This window comes from Juglans microcarpa x Juglans regia, chromosome 7S (genome assembly GCF_004785595.1).
Source record: "Juglans microcarpa x Juglans regia isolate MS1-56 chromosome 7S, Jm3101_v1.0, whole genome shotgun sequence".
Classification (NCBI taxonomy): domain Eukaryota; kingdom Viridiplantae; phylum Streptophyta; class Magnoliopsida; order Fagales; family Juglandaceae; genus Juglans; species Juglans microcarpa x Juglans regia.
The window spans coordinates 19,575,809-19,596,192 of NC_054607.1; the positions used below are offsets into that span (position 1 = coordinate 19,575,809).

General features: G+C 35.6%; 4 protein-coding genes across 5 annotated transcripts; 2 read left to right on the forward strand and 2 right to left on the reverse strand.

Moving 5' to 3' along the window:
• LOC121240350 (reactive oxygen species modulator 1) lies at positions 1-3,288 on the forward strand. Its single transcript, XM_041137770.1, has 3 exons — positions 1-447; positions 1,095-1,132; positions 2,951-3,288. The coding sequence occupies exons 1-3, from the start codon at positions 375-377 to the stop codon at positions 3,062-3,064; spliced, it is 225 nt and encodes a 74-aa protein (XP_040993704.1). The 5' UTR covers positions 1-374; the 3' UTR covers positions 3,065-3,288.
• A 1,551-nt stretch (positions 3,289-4,839) lies between these two features.
• Positions 4,840-7,373, forward strand: LOC121240353 (mitochondrial fission 1 protein A-like). The gene is made up of 5 exons (XM_041137775.1): positions 4,840-5,043; positions 6,215-6,353; positions 6,549-6,670; positions 6,859-6,922; positions 7,022-7,373. Exons 1-5 carry the CDS (start codon positions 4,951-4,953, stop codon positions 7,105-7,107), a joined length of 504 nt encoding a protein of 167 aa, XP_040993709.1. The 5' UTR covers positions 4,840-4,950; the 3' UTR covers positions 7,108-7,373.
• Positions 7,374-8,573: 1,200 nt separating this feature from the next.
• Positions 8,574-11,109, reverse strand: LOC121240352 (protein PATRONUS 2). Of its 2 annotated transcripts, none has more exons than XM_041137774.1 (5): positions 10,752-11,109; positions 10,392-10,521; positions 9,931-10,179; positions 9,155-9,198; positions 8,574-8,878 (listed from the first exon to the last, which is right to left on the reverse strand). In XM_041137774.1, the coding sequence occupies exons 2-5, from the start codon at positions 10,456-10,458 to the stop codon at positions 8,693-8,695; spliced, it is 546 nt and encodes a 181-aa protein (XP_040993708.1). In that variant the 5' UTR covers positions 10,459-10,521; positions 10,752-11,109; the 3' UTR covers positions 8,574-8,692. The 2 variants fall into 2 exon arrangements, with proteins under 2 accessions (XP_040993708.1, XP_040993707.1); XM_041137773.1 differs by having other exon boundaries at positions 9,931-10,191; positions 10,752-11,025.
• A 3,062-nt stretch (positions 11,110-14,171) lies between these two features.
• On the reverse strand, positions 14,172-19,444 carry LOC121240351 (probable magnesium transporter NIPA4). The gene is made up of 9 exons (XM_041137772.1): positions 19,160-19,444; positions 19,030-19,086; positions 18,514-18,604; positions 18,244-18,404; positions 18,029-18,156; positions 17,596-17,733; positions 15,852-15,944; positions 15,033-15,153; positions 14,172-14,913 (listed from the first exon to the last, which is right to left on the reverse strand). Exons 1-9 carry the CDS (start codon positions 19,341-19,343, stop codon positions 14,792-14,794), a joined length of 1,095 nt encoding a protein of 364 aa, XP_040993706.1. The 5' UTR covers positions 19,344-19,444; the 3' UTR covers positions 14,172-14,791.
• Positions 19,445-20,384: the final 940 nt, after the last annotated feature.

A 20,384-nucleotide genomic window follows, 5' to 3' on the forward strand; every position in this document is an offset into this window, starting at 1 on the left:
TTGAGAACCTTTGGGGTTGACGGTTGAGGGTTGAGGGAGAAATTGGTCAATTTGCTTAACCACGTAAGGTGTGTTTGGCTGATGCAAAGAGTTTTTTTGGATGGAAAAGACCTAAATTCTTCGTCAATATTGAAAGATCAGTCATACTCCAAAGGCTATATATTTTGAAAGATTGTAAAGTTTCTCTATTAGATAATCCCATTCTTCGCAAGCCGTCACCGACTCCCTCGTCCAATTTCTCAACACCTTAGCATTCTTGACAGACACGACAGAACACGGTACACAGCACAGAAGACGAAACGCATTACTGAGATAGACAAGAACCGAAACCCACAAACTAGACAGCGCAACAGAGATTTCATTTCAACTGTCGGATGGCAAGGGATAGCTGCTTGGCTCGTGTGACCGCCGGCGTTGCCGTAGGCGGTGCCGTAGGTGGCGCCGTTGGTAATTCCCCCCTACTCCTCGAAAACCCTAATCTGTTTCTGTCTTTCCTTTCTTTTTCTTTTTTCAATTCCGAGGTTCCTTAACAACCTTATTGTTCACCGTTCGTTTTGGGGTATTTTTGCTTCTTTTCTTGGATTGCGTACTTATTTTCCAATTTTACTCTTGGTTTTCCTGGGGGTTCTTAGCAATGCATTTTGGTGTTGCAAGTAGCCAAGTGTTAAAATCTTGATCTTTAGGGGTGTATTTCCAGGCGAGCCCTATTGTCTAAACAATACCCACTTCACCGCTTCTATAATTGTGGCAGGATGACTTGTTATTTTTTGTGCATGTATTGCTGTTCGTAATGTTGATGCATAATGGATTTTACACCTGACTATAAGTTTTATTAAAATAAAGAGTCAATAAAAGAGGAAAATTTAGCCTTGAATTCATTTACTGCATTTTAAAGCATGCCCCCTTGTGGTAAACCGCATGGGCCATCGCTATCGTTCTTGGGTATATCGTTTGTCTTGCTATGTATGTTAAGAGTTTAATAAATTTCCAACCTTGATGGAAATAGTTTCATTTTTTCTCACTTTGACCTCTAGCAAGTCTACATTTATAATTCTTGTATTATTTCTTTATCTAATCATATGTGATATATACAGGTGCTGTGTATGGCACTTATGAAGCTATTAGGTATAAGGTACTTGTCTTGAACTTCAACTCGTGAGATTGTGTAGACTTCACTTTTGACTACTCTTTCTTCTTCCTTTTTTCTCTTTTTTCCACATTGCATATGATCTTCCCAAACGACCTTTTTCATGTTACTGTGCATAGTTCTTACACACTTTGTATGAGTAGGAGATGCATAATACCGGCATCAAGAATGAATGCACTTTTTTAAAAAAAAAAAAGGAGATGCATAATATGTCCATGCAGAAAATCGGATGCTCATTGCAAGATAGCCTGTTAGCATACCATGAAACATAGATTCAATTTCTGGAGCTGTCATACGAGGCTTGGTTATTGCCCCTTGTGAATGGTTTGTTCTGCTTAGAAACAAATAACTGGCATTATAAAGAACCTGCTTGCAGCACAAAAGCCTCAGCTAAATGTTTTGAACCTTATCGTGGATGATTAATAGATTGTGGGGGTGAAATAATGGCTTGTATGGTGGCATTGGTGTGGCTGATATCACACACAAAGCCCACTATTTTTTACCATTATAGCGATTAAAATTGTGATGTAAGCAAAAGGCAGTCTCACGCAAGGTTCAAAAGGTGGATATATTGAATATTGATAAAGTTTAAAATTCATGTATATATATAAAAAGTTCAGCATATTGAAGTGCTGATTTAAAACTTTATTCTACAGATTTGTTTAGCAGCTGTTCTAAGTCTAGTAAAATCCATTTGTTAACAACTTAACCCATGCCAAATAAAGATGGTAATTACCATAGCATGTTGAATAGAGTGATGCATGGAGAAGTTTATTATGTTGTAAGATTAAGAGTAAAACTAAGAGCCAAACCCAAGAGGTTGGCTTAAGTGATAAAGAAAGGCCTTGGTCTTGGTAGTATGCTACCTCTAGGTATAAGGTTCAAATCCTTTTGAGTGCAAACAATTTTTTGGAGCCATCAGATTGGGGAACTTCCTCTTGAATTACCCGATGTGCACTTGCAGGAAACTCTTTGCTGAGGGTCTGTGCAACCCTGATATTAATCGGGCTTTTTTCTCGGACACCCGGTACCAATAAAAAAACTGAGTGAAACTACGAGCCAAGGGCCCACTAGATCTTCACTGGACTGCACCTTCGTGGCCTTATGAATATTGGGTGACTTTCTTTTGTTTTCTTGGTGTCTTTTTCCCTTTCTTCTCCAGCTTTGGGTTGGCTGCCTTTAGTCTGATTTTGATCCGATCTTGTTAGTATAATTTGGACTCATCTGTACATTCCATATCTTAAGGGTCATGTAATAACCAAAACCCAAGTTAGGAAGTACTATGTATAAAATTGTGGTAAAACATTGACTGAATCAATGAATTGAGGCAGCTGTTGTTTTTTGGATGAGATATCCTCATTGGTAGCCGCTCTTCTTCCTGGCAACCCATTGCCTATATTTAAATTTCTCAATGTGAATCAATATCTTAGCTAAGTGTGATTTGTGTAGCCAGATGAGATATCCTCATTGGTAGACCCCTAGGAAAAATACTGATTTGTGCAGCCAGATGAGTATAGGGCTAAGAAGGAAAGTTATCTTTGATTAATATATATATGTATATTTATATTCATATAGAACATACTTTTGGATGCATAACTGTGAAATCACCTTCACTTATAAAAAAAGAAAAACTGGGAAATTACCTTCTCTACGAGTCTACAGCTTAGATCTTCTGCCTACAGAAAACATATTTATATCACCCATGATTGTCAATTGATAAACTAATTCACTTTGGATGTCAATATTTGCAATTGCTTTTATAATTATATTTCATGTAATAAATAATTATTTGGATATATGCAGGTACCAGGACTAATGAAGATCAGGTACATTGGACAAACAACACTAGGCAGTGCCGCCATTTTTGGTCTTTTCTTGGGTGCTGGAAGCCTGATACATTGTGGGAAGTCATATTAAGGACTTTTTGATGGATTAATTTGTCTGTGCTTTGAGCTTTGATGTGATCAATTGCCCTTTGGCCTTGGATGGTATGTGAAGAGTGCATAATTATTTCTTAAAAGGCAAAACTTTTGTTGTGGTGTTATTTTCATGGGTGCTAGGAAATTCATGGAAATTATCCTTCAAATCATTGTCAAATTTTCTTTATAATTTCTATCTGATACTGGCTGTGCATTGTGGTATGATCAGCTGAACTAATCTAGTACAGCCTTTTCTTATGTTTGCGGCACTTGTTTCCTGCATTCCAGGAAAAGAGTTCTTCCCTTCCGGAACTCTCCGCATATGTTTGACCTGTTTGTGTTATCGCAGACACGTAAGAATCGTAAGATTGCATTCAAAACCAAGGGAGAGAACAAAGAAAAGGTACCAAAAAAGGGTCACCTTATTATTATTGTTGCAGTGTTTACAAAGGCATCACTGTTAGCAGAAAGGCCTCATTCCACAATACCTAGAATCCCTTCAAAATATATGGACAGAAGCAATCGGAAGAGAACATTCAAAAGCTCATGCGCAACAGACGCCGCCACATTCCCCTATTATCGAAGCTGAAATGTAACGACTATTGGATTCTCAATGCAAACGTACATCAGCGGTTGGAGCATTTTGACCTGCAAAATCTGTCTTGGAATGACTCTGCTACGTTTGGACAGTGAGAGTATATTTTGTGAATAATAGTGAAAAATTAATGATAGAATATTAAATAGTAGTGAATAATAATAAAAAAATAAGTGAAAAGTAATAATAGAATAATTAATAATAGTGAGATATTCTGAGAGTACTTAAAATACTGTTGGTACCCAAAACTTAGTGCGACAATTAATACACTAGTTATGTACCAAAACCAACCCCAAACAAAGCCTTAGCCCATTACTATAAATATATAAACATAAATGCATTATACAAAAGTAAATCTACAAGTTAATGTGGTTTCATGTGATTCATTAGATCTATTTTATAATAAAAATAACTTTACAATATAATATTACATCAAGTCACGTCAGTTTGTGAGGTTATTTTGTGTAATCCCTTTGTGGCTAAATTAATTTTTTTTTTTAATTGTCACCTATGAATAGTGTGAAATACAAAACATGTAGCCTCAACAATTAAAAACAAAAAAGGAAAAGAAAACTTAAAATAGAGATAAACATCTTAATTGCAAATGACTCTCCTTTGTTCTAACCCAAGCTAAGCAAACAAGCAATAAATAATTGAACCGAAAAAACAGGTGAGGCAATGCTATCTCCGATTAGAGCTCCCCCTGCTTCCTTCTTTCCCATCGAGGATATAATGCCGGCTATCTTTATCATCGCAATTGATGGGTATTAGATGGATCCCATTGACATGTATGTGGTAACGGCTAAATTATACTTCTCCATTGATTAATACAATTTTGTCAGTTGCATCCCTAAATTCTAATTGCTTTGGATTTTGGTACTTGGCTTCATCATAATTAATATTGATTTTAATTTATTTTTATTGATGGGATTTTGTTATATAATTTATAAGATTTTTTTCACGTTATAGAAAAGACTATAAATATAAGAAAAAAATTATTTTTAATTTGATGTGTAGAGTATACCTAATAAAGTACTTATATGATATAATTTCATTTAAAATGATAAATTTTAAATTTTAATATAAATGATGTAATCTACGATTTCATAACAAAATAACTACAAATATAAAGCGAAATAACTTGGCCCTTAAGCAATTGAAATTGTTTATTCAGAAAAAATAAATAAATTTCATTGGAGTCCATCGCTCTGATCTATTTATCGCCCTCTCGCTCTCGCTCACGTTACACGCTATCCTCCTCCTGCAGTGTTGTGGTTTTCAAAGCTGAAATGGAAGCTAAGATCGGGAAGTTCTTCGGCTCCGTTTCTAATTTCTTCTCCGGCGGCGACCACATCCCCTGGTGCGACAACGACGTCGTCATTGTAAGCTCTATTTTCTTTTTTATTCTTCCTTTCACCGCAGTTCCCTCTCCATAGAAAGATTACAACTTTAACTGACTTTCATTGCGGGATTCCATCGAACGCTATGCAATAGCTGAAGATCTAGATGAATGGAGATCTGGGTCCAATAAAATAGTTGCCCCTGTTTTATGCTTTAATTGAATAGCCAAATATCTGCTGGGAAATTTGCATCCTGAAATTGTAGTGAGATGGTTTAGCTAAGGGTTTGGATATTCCTAGTCATTTCTAGTCATTTTATCCGATTTTAGGTCAAAATTTCAGTGTCATGACCTAGACGATGCAGCTTGAAGTTCTAACTTGTTTGTAATTTCTTAGGATTTTTTACGAGACTTTTTTCCTCTGGAGTCCCAAAAATATGAGGGTTGATTATCAATCTTTTGTCAATTTGTTTAAAGTCATCAACTCAACATAAATAAACATTGGTTGGGGTCTTATGAATTATGGAACTCTGACTTTGGTGTATTTGTCACATAAATAGACTTGTCTGTAAGTAGTCATTATTCGGGTAGGGATGATTACTAGGCTCGTAATACATTTTTTTCCCTTTACTACTTTTTTTTTTTTTTTTGTGCACACTTGTTGAAAATCATTCTATACGATCAGATTTGTGTCCATTTCTTTTTCACACTGACATATTGCTCTCCTGTTATGTTTAGAGAATCTAATTCTTGTAGTCTGTTCTTCCTTTTATAACAGATTTTGGATGTTAGATCTGTGGGAAGTGCCCCAATGTTCCTTATAATACTTGGAACTCTAATTCTTGTGTGAGTTGTGGAAGTTCTCTGTGTCACTTATTATGTAATTGAGATATGTTCGTGGCAGATCCTTGTTGATTCTTACTGTCTGAATTTGTTTCTGGTAAGGGGCCGCTTGATGGTTATATTTGTAATGCTTGATAGATAAACCAAAAGTTAACTACAGACTCTTATACAGAATAAAATCTTTTGGTGCATCCTATGATTGTGTTAAGAACTGCTCAACATTTTGATGCATGATTCAGCCCTTCCTTTGAAATGTATCATGTACAGTATTCAACTTTTAGCTGTCATATTGACTCTCACTTGCATATTTTTTTTTTTTTTTTTGTTGGGTTCTTTCCTGTGTTTTGCCTTCCAAACTCATGAATCTGCAGAGCTGTGAGAGAGAGGTTGCTGAGGCTGAAAAAGGTTCCTCTGATGAGTTGTTCAAAGAATGTATCATGCGTTTATCATGGGCTCTTGTTCACTCTAGACGACCTGAAGATGTACAACGTGGGATAGCAATGCTTGAAGGTGGACATATATATAGAACCATGCTCCTCTATATCTCTCTCTTTTTGTGTGGGTGCGTGTGTCCCTCTCCTTCCTTGTAGCCTCTTACCCAAGAAATGCAACTTGCCTGAATGGCCTTGAATATTTGATGTTAGAGTTTCTGCTGTGTGCTGAGCTTAGTTTGTTTGATAACTTCTGGAAAACTTGTCTTGGCAGCTTCTTTGGCCGGTACTAACAGCCCTCTGCAAAAAAGAGAGAAGCTTTATCTTCTTGCTGTTGGGCATTACCGAAGTGGTGACTACTCGAGAAGTAGGGAGCTTGTGGAGCAATGTTTAATGGTCTGATCACTGCTCTCCTGATATGATCTTCTTACTGGCAAACCTATGCTAATGACCATTTGCTTCATTTACCTTGAGTTATTTCATCTTCAATGCATGACAACTTAAAATCTAAGATTGTCAAAATGTCTCCTGATTTACCAATATAATAACTCCTGAACTTGGTTGTTGCATGTTTCTTCCGGTAGATTGCACCTGATTGGAGACAGGCGCAGACCCTTAAGAAAACAATTGAAGACCGGATCAAAAAAGGTAACAATCAATCTTACTTTCCTCTTCTCCATTACTATTTTGACTTGGAGCATAACAAAATGCTAAACTTGCTTGCCCCCCTGTTTGGTGTGAATTTAGATGGTGCTATTGGCATAGGCATTGCTGCAGCTGGTGTCGGACTGGTTGCTGGTGGGATTGCTGCAGCACTGAGCAGGAAGAAGTGATCCAATTCTATTTGAGTTCACCTCTTTGCGATAAGTTTATATGAGCATGTTTGTTTAATCCTCCAATCCTGCTACCTGGCTATAATGTTTTATTTTAAGTTGAAAATTTGAAAAGGTCTTTAATCAAAAAACTTACCAGCGAGATGTAGAAATTGCACAAGTCTTTGCCTGACTTGGTTTGCTGTACAATATGTTGATGTACATGGAAGATATAATGTTATGGGTAAGTCGGTTTAACTTGTTCATGAATGAATATTTTTGAAAGAGCTCTCAATTGTACTGTGGATTTCCTCCCTCTTCATAATCAAAGAATCCCATAAAACGGCTTCAAAGAAAGCCAAGCCTTCTTACTCCTATGGCTTTAATTTGGAATTGTTTATTTTCATTTTGGTAAACCTAGTTTCTTTCTATTCAAATATATCATGAACTTTTAACTCTAATCAACCTACAGTTACCGAAACAAACTCTAGAAATACAAAATGTCAACTTTTTTAAGCACAATCGCGCTAGATAGGTCGCATAATCCGCTTAGAATGATGCCACTAGAAGTATTTCCACTAAATTATTTGCCTTTTGTAGATATAGTTTTAGACTGTGTAAGTTTTGTACAATTATTTAAAAAAAAAAATGAATTCCACGATTAAAAAAAAGAAGAAAAATAAGAGAGATTTTTCATATAAGTTCTAGATTTCACATTTTTTTTAGAAAATAAATACGCAAAACTTACATAGTCTATCATTATATAAATCATTTTTCTTTTCGATTTCCTTTCTAATCTACTTAGACCAAAAAAGTGACGTGTAACTGTCAATGCCAAAAAAGTGGGATGAACACACTCAATTTACAACCAATGTTACTATTTGTATTTTGTATCCCAAATTCTTTTAAAACTACATATTAAACCCTTCAATTATAAAAAAATAAAAAATAAAAAAAAATTATAACATGCATCTTCTGTTCATATTCTAACTATTAAAAATTTAAGTGGTACAATTTACCAGCTTTTAATTGTCAAATATAGAATTTATTAGTTTTAAAATTTTTTAATGCAAGGTAAAAATGTTCTAAAAATCTTGTGTTTTGCTACTCGTCATCCCATACACCACTTATTTTTATTTTTTTAATTTATTTTTTAGTTTTTTTCCTCTTAAACTAATTGAATTCTTCTGCTCATCAGCCCATAGACCATACATTTAGTAAAGGAAAAAAAATTAAAAAAAAAAAAAAGAAAAACAAATCTAAGGGTGAACAAGGCCCCTTTGGAGCTGGTCCAGAGATTCTGGGATCAATCCCCGTGAAATCGGCCCTACTACATAATATTTTGTATTTTCCATCATGTTTCAGTGTTTAGCTGTACTCTGGTTGGGCAGTTCCAGTGTAATGAGACAAGGGGTTTTATCCACCAAAGCCTAGTTTCCAGTTCCCACCTTACTCCCCTAGTGTTTTAAGCGTCAAACAAAATTGTACTTTTTGTGTCAGCTTCTCTTTAACAATTCAGTAATATAAAGCACATGAAAAACCTGAGGAATCACTAGCATGTAATGTGAGATTGAGTACAACTATGAGATTGAAATAGAAATAACATTCAAACATCAATTTCTGGCTTCAGAGTGAATTCAACCACCTCGGAATTCCATGCAAAAGGAGAGTCCCAATGTATTGGAGAACATGGAGGAGAAGTCCATTCTGTTGAAGAAGCTAACCGATCAGAAAATTCGGATATGGGTAATTCTACTGGCTCAGGGTAGCAGCGTCGACTATCAAGATCAGTCTATATAAAAAAAGAATAGACATTTTATATAAGATGATAATAAAGTAAGGAGAAGCTAGTTTGCAGAGCAAGAATGACAAAACGACATCACGGGAAACTAAGCTTTGTTGGCGACACATCTTTATAAAAAGGATGATTGTCATTTCTATGCACACTTACCGATATGAAGTATGCAGAATTAGATTTTCAAAATTATTCGTGTGTCAAACTATACCTGGCATTCCATTTTACATTATCTCAAAGTAGAGAGGTAGAAGAGTGAAAAAGAAGCAGCACCTTTGCTTGTTTGAACTCTTGGCTTTCAGCGTTACATACAGAATCTGCACAGGAGGAAAAAAGGGAAAAGAAAAAAGAGGAGCTTAATGAGCTGTGCATGCAGAATACTTTGTGAGTCAGACGAGAAAAATGGCATCAGATTTAAATTACAGAAAGGGGAAGAAAACACTTATTCAGTCTGATGTAAAACCATTCGAGACTTTTCGAGACAAGTGTTCCTCACTCCATTACTTCTGGCTTATTTAATCACTAAGTCATATTCCATTCATTTCCTAATGCAATTCCTGTCTCTTAAATGGGGGGGGGGGGGGGGGGGGGGGGGGGGGGGGGGGGGGGGGGGGGGGGGGGGGAGCGCTCTTGGGTGACTCACTGACTGCAATAAATATCCTTTAAGACAGTGCTTGTTTGATGAAAACACAGGGGAAACTGAAGTAAACCAGAAACTATTTTCTATCCACTTGAATTATAAACATCTAATGAACCTTGAAAAATGAGGTCATCTACAGTAGCAAGATTACAAAAAAAGTACTTCAGATTTATTCTGGAATATACATACCAATAAGAACATACGGAGACTCCAGGAATTATTGATGTGCATTAGGATAATGTAGAAAATCAGACGTCTTATTAAATTGAAAGTAGCAGTGTATTCACTGCTTTGGATCATCTTTCAAACAGGAAAAAAAAAACTGACTACCAAGTCAAAACATATATGTGAAAACAGAGGATCAAATTGTTAATGAAATAATATTGAAATGAGAATCGAGTATAATCACCTTGTCCGGGAAGAATCAAGTCCAGGTAAAAAGTATTCAGTGAACTTTTTTGTGCCTCGATGCACTTTCTGTGATCATGCAAAAACATTTCTTCGGCTACATTAAGTTCCTCTTTTGGTATATTCATTTTCTTCGAAGATGCTTCATGATGAAGGGACGATTTGTTTGTTATGTCATTGAGAGCTTTACGACTTCCATGCCCTAATCCTCCTTTCTTTTTAGCTGTTTTTGAACTCTTTATTTTTCCATCTAAAATGCCCTCTACCAAAGAAATAAATTCAATTAGAGAAAAATTATATGAAATCATTCAGAATGCCTAATTAAAATTGGTCATGAATTAAGACTATCAACATTGGATTAACTTAAGGCAAGATCGCCTGCCAGCCAGCAAAAGTCCAGTTTCAATAACATTCGAATCTTCCACTTTGACTTGAGAATATAAGAAAAACATGGAGCATTACTTTTGTGGTGAAAGTCCAGATTTTCATTCGGAATGATTAGCTGCCCCCGAGTGAAATGGCTTGCCATTGCTTCTTTTTCCTACCCTTCGTATAAAAAATCCCCAAATATCCGAACGCAGAGGATGAGCGACTGGTCATGGAAAATTCAAATATCAGAAGAAATACTCATACAAATCCACAAAGAAACAAGATTACGCCTCATTCACTGCATGAAATCGAGTAATATCATATAAACCCATACATCCAATGCCTAAAAAAAGATTAAGAGGGAAAATAAAAAAATAAAAAATAAAAATAAAAGAAACTGAAATAGAAATAAAAATGTAAGCGTCGGAACGAGATTGAGACAGAAATCGTTACCACTTGAGAGTAAGAAGAAAATGGAAGGGAACCGATTCAACCGAAGAATGCAGATTGCAGAGCCGCTGGCTGTTAAAAACAAAAAAGAAAACAAGCTAAAACGAAGAGCGGGTTTATAACTGGCGAAGCGAATTCAAAAAATATTGGCTGTTTGGAAACATGATTAGTGTGGCTGGTATCGGGGGCTGTGTTCGGTCTCGATCCCGTTTAAGATATCCCATGTGAAGATGTTAATGAAAGACTGGATTAGCTTTAAATTAAAAAAAAAAAAAAATGTAATATATTGATGGTTCTATTTCAAAATGTGTCGTTTAAGAGGATAAAGTGTAGTTTTTCTTACTATTTTTCTAACATCCCGTCTAAACGACTAGATATTTTAGTTGAGTTTCTCTTAATTTTAGTTATTTGTATTACAATTTTAAAATTTTAGTTTAATGTGATGAATAGTGTCATATCAATATTTTGTCGTATAATTAGAAAAAACATATATATACTATATAAAAAATGTACCCTCATTTGAAATTGAGTAAAACCTGGATGAATTATCCTTAAATTTACAAGTCATAGATAATACAAAGTCATAAAAAATGGATTCTTTCATAAGTAATTGTAATAAGTAATTGTAATATCCACAATATGAAAGAGTGTTAAATGGAGTTCAAACTTTAGAAATATATATGAGAAGTGCTAGATTTATACAGAATTCTTAGACAAGCAAGTTGACGTTGTTTGTTTGGTTTTTTTGGGGTTTTTTTTATTTTATTTTATAAAGAGTCAATGCCACTTCTCCACAGGTAACCTCTCCCCAATTTTATTAAAAGAAACCTCACTTCAGGCGGAGGGAAACCCTAGATACAACTTGTTACTTAGTGGTTACAACAAATCCAACCCAAGCAAAAACTACCGACTCTACCAAGAAATTAAAGCCAAAACCAAACAACATTGTTCACAAATAAAAACCAAAAACCAAAAACTTGAAACACGCTAGAGTCAACACCGAATTTGAGGCAAACCAAGCCATCAGTATGCAGCACACCTCTCAAAAAATGAGAAATCAAGTCCCAAGAATCCCAAGTATTATTGACTCCCTGAGATCCTAACCGAGCCAACAAATCAGCAGCTGAGTTACCTTCTCTATAGACATGCCGCAGTCTGAATGTAACTTGCTGTAGAAGGACCATAAGCTCCTCCCAAAATTCTTCAAGATACCAAACACCACATGTAGATGAGGTGATCCAGCTTATCACCACCTGAGAGTCCATCTCTATCTCCACTCTAGAAATATGTTTATGCCTTATGGGTCTGAGACCGTGTAGAAGTGCAAGAAACTCTGCAACTATGTTAGTACCTTGCCCAACATTAGCTGCAAAAGCTGAAAACATTCTCCCTGCAGCATCTCTGATCACCCCTCCGACTCCTGCCATACCCGGGTTACCTCGGCTACTCCCATCTACATTTAACTTATAACAACCCATACTTGGTCTTTGCCAAGTGACCAACCTAAAAGGTTTCAGCTTTGGGGCTTTACAAGAAATATTCAAGTCTGCTAACATTTTCTCATCTCTTGCACTCAAATGGCTTTACAACTTTGATTTTTTCACTTAATTTCACAACCCATTATCTTCCTCCATAATTCTTCTGTACTAATATTTCTTCCTTCCATACGCACGTTGCATCTTCTAAGCCATAGCTGCCAAGTGACTATAGAGGGGATTATCCCGAGTAACTATCCCTTCGTAATAGCTTTAGAAGCTTTACTAAACCACGCTTGCACTATTTCATACCAACTTTGAAACTATCTCCAAGGCATACCAACCTGTTTTGCGCATCTCTCCCAAATAGACGAGGCCACCTCACCCGTAGCCAACACATGGTTAATATCCGCATATTCACCTTTTTCACAACAATTACACTTTGAGACCAGATGTATGCCTGTTCGACGAACATGATCATCCACACTTAAAGCGTTGTTAACACTTCTCCACATAGTTACAACAATATTTTTGGGGAGACTTGGATGCCAAATCCACTGGGCCCAATTAAACTTAGGAGATTTTATTCTCACCACCTCTCATGCACTTTTTGTTGTAAAAACCCCATCTTCCTTAGCCATCCACACAAGCAGGTCCTCACCCTCTTTTTGATGACTCAAGAACTGAAAAATTTTCCCAACTTTTTGAACTCCAACCAGACTTATCAGGAGCTCCATGTTCCAGACCCCATTCAGCTTACACTCTTTTAACTTCAGGCGTGGACACCTAGAGATTGGCAACCTCTCCCCAAGTGTCTCTACTCCCATCCACTTATCAAACCAAAAAGAGATCGACCCCTCTCTGAGTCTTCACTTTGAATTTTTTAAAATGAATGGAACACTCCTTATCACCAACTTCCAGAACTGACTTCCTTTGTTCGGATTTAGTAAGGATACATGATCATTTTTCACATATTTTGCCTTAAAAAAATGGCCCACAGAGAATTTCCTGTTAATAATCTCCACGCAAATTTCATATGTAGTGCTTTATGAGTTTCATGTAAATCCCGAACCCCAATACCATATTCTCCTTCTGGTTTACACATGTTTTCCCAAGTTTTCTAATACTTTTTGGGCTTCCCATCCTTATATCCCCAGAAAAAATCAGAAAAACATTTAGTGATGTTGGATAGGACAGATTTGGGAGCTTGCAAGATAGATAGAAGATGTACAGGGATACTACTAAGCACATGCTGGATCTGATTAATCTGATTCTTTAGATTGTAAAGTTCTTTTTATTTTAAAATAGATTTGCCAGTTTGTAAACTTCTTTGTATAAGATCTTTGTGTGTTTATTATTTACCTTTCATCTCTATCTCACTCTTAAAGTATTCATGTAATCTCTATATCTATCTCACTTGTTTGTTTTCACAACTATTCTTATCTCATCTTATCTCATCATTACAACTTTCTCAAATTTTCACACAAATAAAATAAACAATTCAATTTTTTCAAATCTCAAAACAAAAATAATATTAAGAAAATATATTCTAATAATATTTTATTCAACTTTCAACTTTTATCTCAACTCATCTGCGAAAACAAACAAAGCCCTACATATCTATCTTGGGATATGGATAAGGTAAATGTAAACCAAGACCAATTCAACAATTTGAATTGATATTTACTTCAGTACTAATTTAGAATGTAAGTGGACTGTGATTTAGACATAGTTATCCTAATTTAAGGGGCTACATCTTCTGCCGGAACACAACTCAATTTGCTGTTTCTGTCTTAAAAAATCAACATCCTTGTGTACAAATCTTCAAGCAGGCACTGCATGATCTAATGGAATTGTGGAACGATGGAAGAAAGAAGATTTTATCAGTTTGATGAGCAAAGATTAGTGTACTTTACAGCAGGATCCAAATATTTTCATGCATAAGAGAAAGCCCAGAACATTATCCTTCATTCCACTCTAAAAACGTGCGGCTGGCAGTACATCAGTAAATATTGAAAGTCTACAACTGATTGCAAAGACACTCTTCAAGCATTTCCTTCTTATTTAAGAAACAAAAGATTCCCAAAACAGAAAATCAAAAGAAAAAGAATAACAGAAATCACTCATCTTACATAGGAGATCATAAAATGAGCAAAGAATACTTGCCTTCCTTGCTGGAATTCGGGTTCTTGAGTCTTCAGAGGGATTCAATCTTGCTTACCTAAAGCCATTTCCTTATTTGACAAGTGAACAAACCACACATGAAAAACCAGCAACCTTGGACAAATTGTACAGGTATGCACCTCAGAGACTTTACTGTCATTTGTTAATCATTCCTTCAAACCATACACCGAAACAATGAAATCCCCATGATGCTCAAGAGCAACTATACAACCACCTGAACAAGCTCTGGAAGTCTTCCTTATTGTTGGGAGGTTATGTCCAGAACTGAAAGTGGAGAGTCACCTGATGGACATCCTCTTCAAAATTCTTCAAATTTCGGTTCTGCCTTGTTGTTAATTTGAAGTGATGGGATTGCATTATCTGAAGCAGACCTATCTAATACAGTTATTGACTCCTTAAGCAAATTTCCTCAGTAGACGTTTCATCTTCCTCTTCATGCTTCAGTAAATCCCCATTTCCGCTGTAAAGTCGATTAGACAATGAAGGGGATACAGGTGTGTAGCCACCTGTGGTTATTTTAACAATAAAGCATGAAAGACAAAAAGATAAATCAAGGTTCCACATCTCAATCTGATACAAAGTGAATGGATTGGAATAAATGGGTACAAGTGAATCTATCACACACCTCTAAAAGATGAGCTTCTCTCAAAGTCTTTGGTTGCATGCAATAAAATGGTTCCAGAAACCACAACAATAAAGCCACATATTTCTGTTACTATGGCTCCTCCACTTTGGTCGTCCCAGTCCTGAAACCACAAATTTCAAAATACAATCTGCTTATCTTAAAGGATTTATGATTAAAAAATATGCTTGGTCTGGCAACAGGAAAATTCAAGTACACATATGGGTTCATCACAGAGATAGCATGAATTTATTCAGCGGGTCTCTGCCCCCAGGAATGCTAGGTCCAGATATCTTTTACGGTTTACCCAAAATGAGGCTGGGAGCAGATTCTAAGTCTCCGTTTTAGGATTATAATAAACTAGGTACAGCTCCTACTTTCACTAGTCCAATCTGCAATATAATGCTGATAACGTTTCTCCAGCCTCTCTTCCATGATGCAATGACCCTCAAAACTTATGATTTGTAATTAAGGTGTGGACAAGGACAATAGGTGTAATATTTAACACCCTAGTGCTTGATACTCTTCTGCAGGTGTCATTTCTAGCTTTTTCCAGCCCAAATAAACCAAAAGCCTAAAATTTCTCCACTTCATCTAACAAACTGGGTTTGGCAGATGCTCACGGCAAGCCCGTGTATTAGTAAGTGGAAGCCAGGATTCATCTTCAGCACCTAATAAAGTGGTATGTTGCATTTAAGACTGTCTTTGATCGATTCTTCAATCCATTTTGTGCATACACACATGCTCAAGAAGAATAAAGCCAACTTGAAAGTGAAGCTAGGGATAGAATATCCAATACAAAAAATAATTACAGGACAATACCTTAAACATAATGACACTGGCTAGGATCGTAAGTGTAGTGAACATCACATAATAGATAGGGGACACAATGGCAGTGTTAAATGTGTCAAGTGCCTGAAACATCAGACTAAAGTTGTTAGAGAATAAATTATAGACTCAAACTTGTGGGTATCAAGAAACATCCCGAAACTCCTGAATATACTTAAATATTAAAGCATCCACTAGAGAAGATATGACAAGGGATAAAATAGCGATGACTTGCATAACAGATGAAAATTATTTCTGCAAAGGATCAAACTACGAATGGGTATCCACTTTAGAGAAGCTAATTCTTCATGAGAAAAGATGATTAATTGAAATATGGTTTCAGCAGCACAAAATTTTAATGTCCTTTTGGCACGTAAACTCAACGTATTTACCCAACTCATTGAATATATATTTTTGGAGCTAGGCTATTTCAATTCTAAAGAATAACATTGAAAATCTGCACTGATGAAGAGCAGAGGCAATTAGACCAAAAAATAAGAGTGAAGCACTAAGATCAATCTGTTTACTTTCTCATCCAAGGTTTACAGGAGCTCTGAAAAGTAAATAACTTTAAGTGTATATTGTAAGGATCTGCATATGGTTAGAAATAAAACCAAAAACTAAATCTCATGGTACAATGATTAACTTTTTTCCCACTGAAAAATATTAGAACATGAAAGGTTGGATTCACTTGCTGGTTGTAGCTATTGAAAAATCTGGTATATTTAGCAAAAATGCCATGGTCATTGCTTCAGATTGTGCCTTCAAATCTGGTACAAACCCAATGAAAATATTTGAGGCAGCCACAAAGTTTGACTTAGATACATTAAGGGATTAGTCTTCTAGGAGGTAAAAGTCTAAATAACTGGAGAAATTGGTGATTTTGATTTATTAGAAAAAGGAAAAAAATTCAATTTCATGCTACATGATAATAGTATTGCAATCCCTCCACATAAGTCTCTCTAGTAAAGTGATGAAAAGTTGGAACTTGAAATTGGTTTTGCATCATATGAAAGATACCCAAGGGAGCATGAACATGCACATTGCATGTTTTTATCCGTGGAGAAACTTGCAATATCTGACCATGACAAGGGATGAACAGAAGATCCCTGCAATTTGAAATTGGCATTACTTGATTACTATGGGACAATAACTGCGACTATCAAGTACCATGCCTTATATACTTCAACATAGATACTATTTTAAGAATGCCCAGATTCTGTAGACAAAGTTGTTATCTATGGGTATACCCTGCATACTACACCAATGAATAACATCATGGGAAGGGGAATATTAGTAATGCCACACATCAGACTCTCACATACATTTTAGCTCTCTTAAAGAACCCTAGGTCAACTGGAGTAAGCTTGAGTCATTCAATCACTTTGGTAGATCCATGGAAGTCAACTACACCTGATGAATGTGGGAAGAAAAGCAAATATTCTGGACCATAAATTGCTTGTAAAACTTTGACAAGACCGCATATCAAGAAGCATTTTGAAATCATGATAGATAAGTATGCATAAGTCCTTGAAGGTATTTCATTAGTTGAAACAAAGTAGTAAACATTGAGGGGAAGAGAACAAGGGAAAGGAAAATTTGAAAAAATAAATCAAAGTAAGAAAAAAGAAGGGGTAACCTTTACCTGATATTTGAAGTACCAGGGAATGTAGAAATACAACTCTTAACATTATGCTAGGCTAAATTAAACACACTGACACTACCATCCCGTACTGACCTTGTTGAGATAATTCATCTGAGTGATGACACATGTAGCCACAACCAACATGAAAAACCATGTTTCTGGATAGAATAACTGATTCTTTCCCTCAAAAGTTAACTTTATTGAAGTTCCAAGGGCTTTAACACTCATAACCTGTACAAGTATTGGCAATTTACACATTTAAAAGAAACATAGAAATAGCATGTATAAGTTTGAATTGCCAAAAAAGAAAAACCACCGACGAAGATAGGAGGGTTCAAATGCTAAAAAATGAACATCTCCGTATATGTATAAATCCTGTATCAGTGAAGGTCTACAGAAATGGGGGGGGGGGGGGGGGGGGGGAGAGAGAGAGAGAGAGAGAGTCTGTGTGTGCAGGCACGCACGTGTAACATTAGGGTATTCGGCCAGGAAAAGAACTGAAAACCATTAACAGTTGAAATGATACCGAGAGAGAACCCATCAAAGAACAGATTCCGGTGAAAATTAACACGTTTGTATGCCCACATCGTGGTGCAAAATGGAAGACCAGAATGAAAACCAACACAGTTACAGAGGCCATGTAAAGCAGAAAAGCTGAAACAGAGAGGTAATGTTTTAAGTCAGTAATGAAGAGTAATATACATGCTTAAACAAGACACGAGAATTAGGGTAAACTCTAACCTGGTTGAGTTGCCATACTCCATATTTCCTGAACAGATGTAATGGGATGCTCCTGTGGTGCATGGATAACAATTACGACAGAACCTGCAATACACATCACGCAGCCCAAAATTCCAAGCTGGTGTAACCTCTCCTTCAAGATAAAGTGAGCCAAAATAGCACTAGCCAATACAATTAGAGTCAATATCAGAACAGAGCAACCACATTATATGACACCAGAAGAACAATGATCGACTGAGAAAGAAATGGACACCAATACCACAAACCTACCTGACAATAATACTTAATGCACCAAGAGGAGTAACAAGAACTGCAGGGGCAAATGCATATGCAACAAAGTTTGCAACCTCTCCAACAATCACTGTGTAAGAAATCATATAACAAGAAGATCACAAGTTCAATACCAAATCCCAAAAGAAGATCACAAGTTGTATGATATAACCGTAGATTAAGAACACCAATTTATATGACTAAACCAAAAACGAAAAAAAAAAAAGACTCAAAGCAGCTCATCGACTCCTCATGCCACCAAAAAGCGGAAAGAGAATTAAAATTCCAATATACAAACCAGAGCACAATACGAGACACAGTAATTGATTATCAATATTAAAGCTATTTCCTATGGCACATTAAGAGAGCACACAAATAGATTGTATAATTAATAACATGAAGATGACCCTTTTTGTGGTCTAAAAAATGATGATTAAGCAACGAACACAACAATTTAAACCCATTTTGCTTTCAACGATTAGAACATGTGAAGGGGAACAGAACATAAAAGCTTACTTGTAATCATGCCCAGCCACCACAGAGGCTCCAAGAGATAGGAATACCCACCAACACCTGAACATTCAAGAAAAAACCCATTAAAGAAAAAGCAAAAATTGAGAAAAAAACATGAGAAAAAGAAATCCACCAGCTCTGACACCAGAAGCTGCAGCTGCTCTTCTTAGACCTTTCTTCTTGATGATGAAGCTTGCCCCAATGAACGCACTTGATAGCAAAGCCAAAACAAAGCCTATTCGATTGTCTCCAGAGAAGCCCATGTCCAATTTCTCTCTCTCTTTACTCTTTTGGGACACTCTTCTTCTTTTCTTCATCGAAAGCTCCAGGCCACAATTTCGTTCAGATAATTCTCGTTCGCTAGCGTGAAACTTTTCTCTGTTTTTCAGGATGTCATTGGGGCACAGCTATGATGTCATATGTGAGCACTTTTAAGGCTGATGTTTAATTGAGTTGAGGTAAATTGAATTGGGATAATAAAATATTATTTTTTAATATTATTATTATTTTAAAATTTAAAAAAGTTAAAGTATTTATTATATTTTATATTAAGATATAAAAAAATTATAATGATGAATTGAGATGAATTAACATTCTAAACGAAGCCTAAATGATTTATAAACGATATTTTTCACATCACATTTTATAATAATGTGAACAATATGTTAAATAAGAGACAATTTTATAAAACACTTTATAAAAATATTCTTATCAATATTATGAATGTATTATAAAAATATGTTGTGTGTATCGATACTCTTTGTTAAAACTATTTTCCTTATTTTCATTCACTTCAAGAAATTTTAGATTCTTAATTAGTACATTAATTTGATGCATGTTATAAAACTGAGTTATATGCATCTAGAAATATATTGTTGTTCATTATTATTTTCAATCAAAACACTCTCATTCACTTTCACAAATTTTTTTTTTATCTCTTCTTATCTAATCATTACAACAAATAAAATAAACAATTCAATTTTTTTAAATCTTAAAACAAAAATAATATTAAAAAAATATTTTAACAATATTTTATTTAATTTTCAATTTTTATTTTAACTCATCTACGAGAATAAACGAGACTTTAGAACGTGACAAATTAATCGATGTGATAAAAAAAAAAAAAAAAAAAAAAAAGACAACTAGTGATAAGCCGACTCGTTTTCTCTCTTCGGCAAAAAGGCTCTCTAGAGAGGTAAAAAAATCTTACATTCTCTGTCTAGAGGTTGGCCGGAGCTTCGGCTCCACCCACCTCTTCCCGTTTGTATAGTCTAGATAATGTTCTACTGTGTTTTTTTCAATTTTTTTCTAAATCTTCCGACCATAGCACAAAGAAGTGCCGGTCTACTACTTTTCAA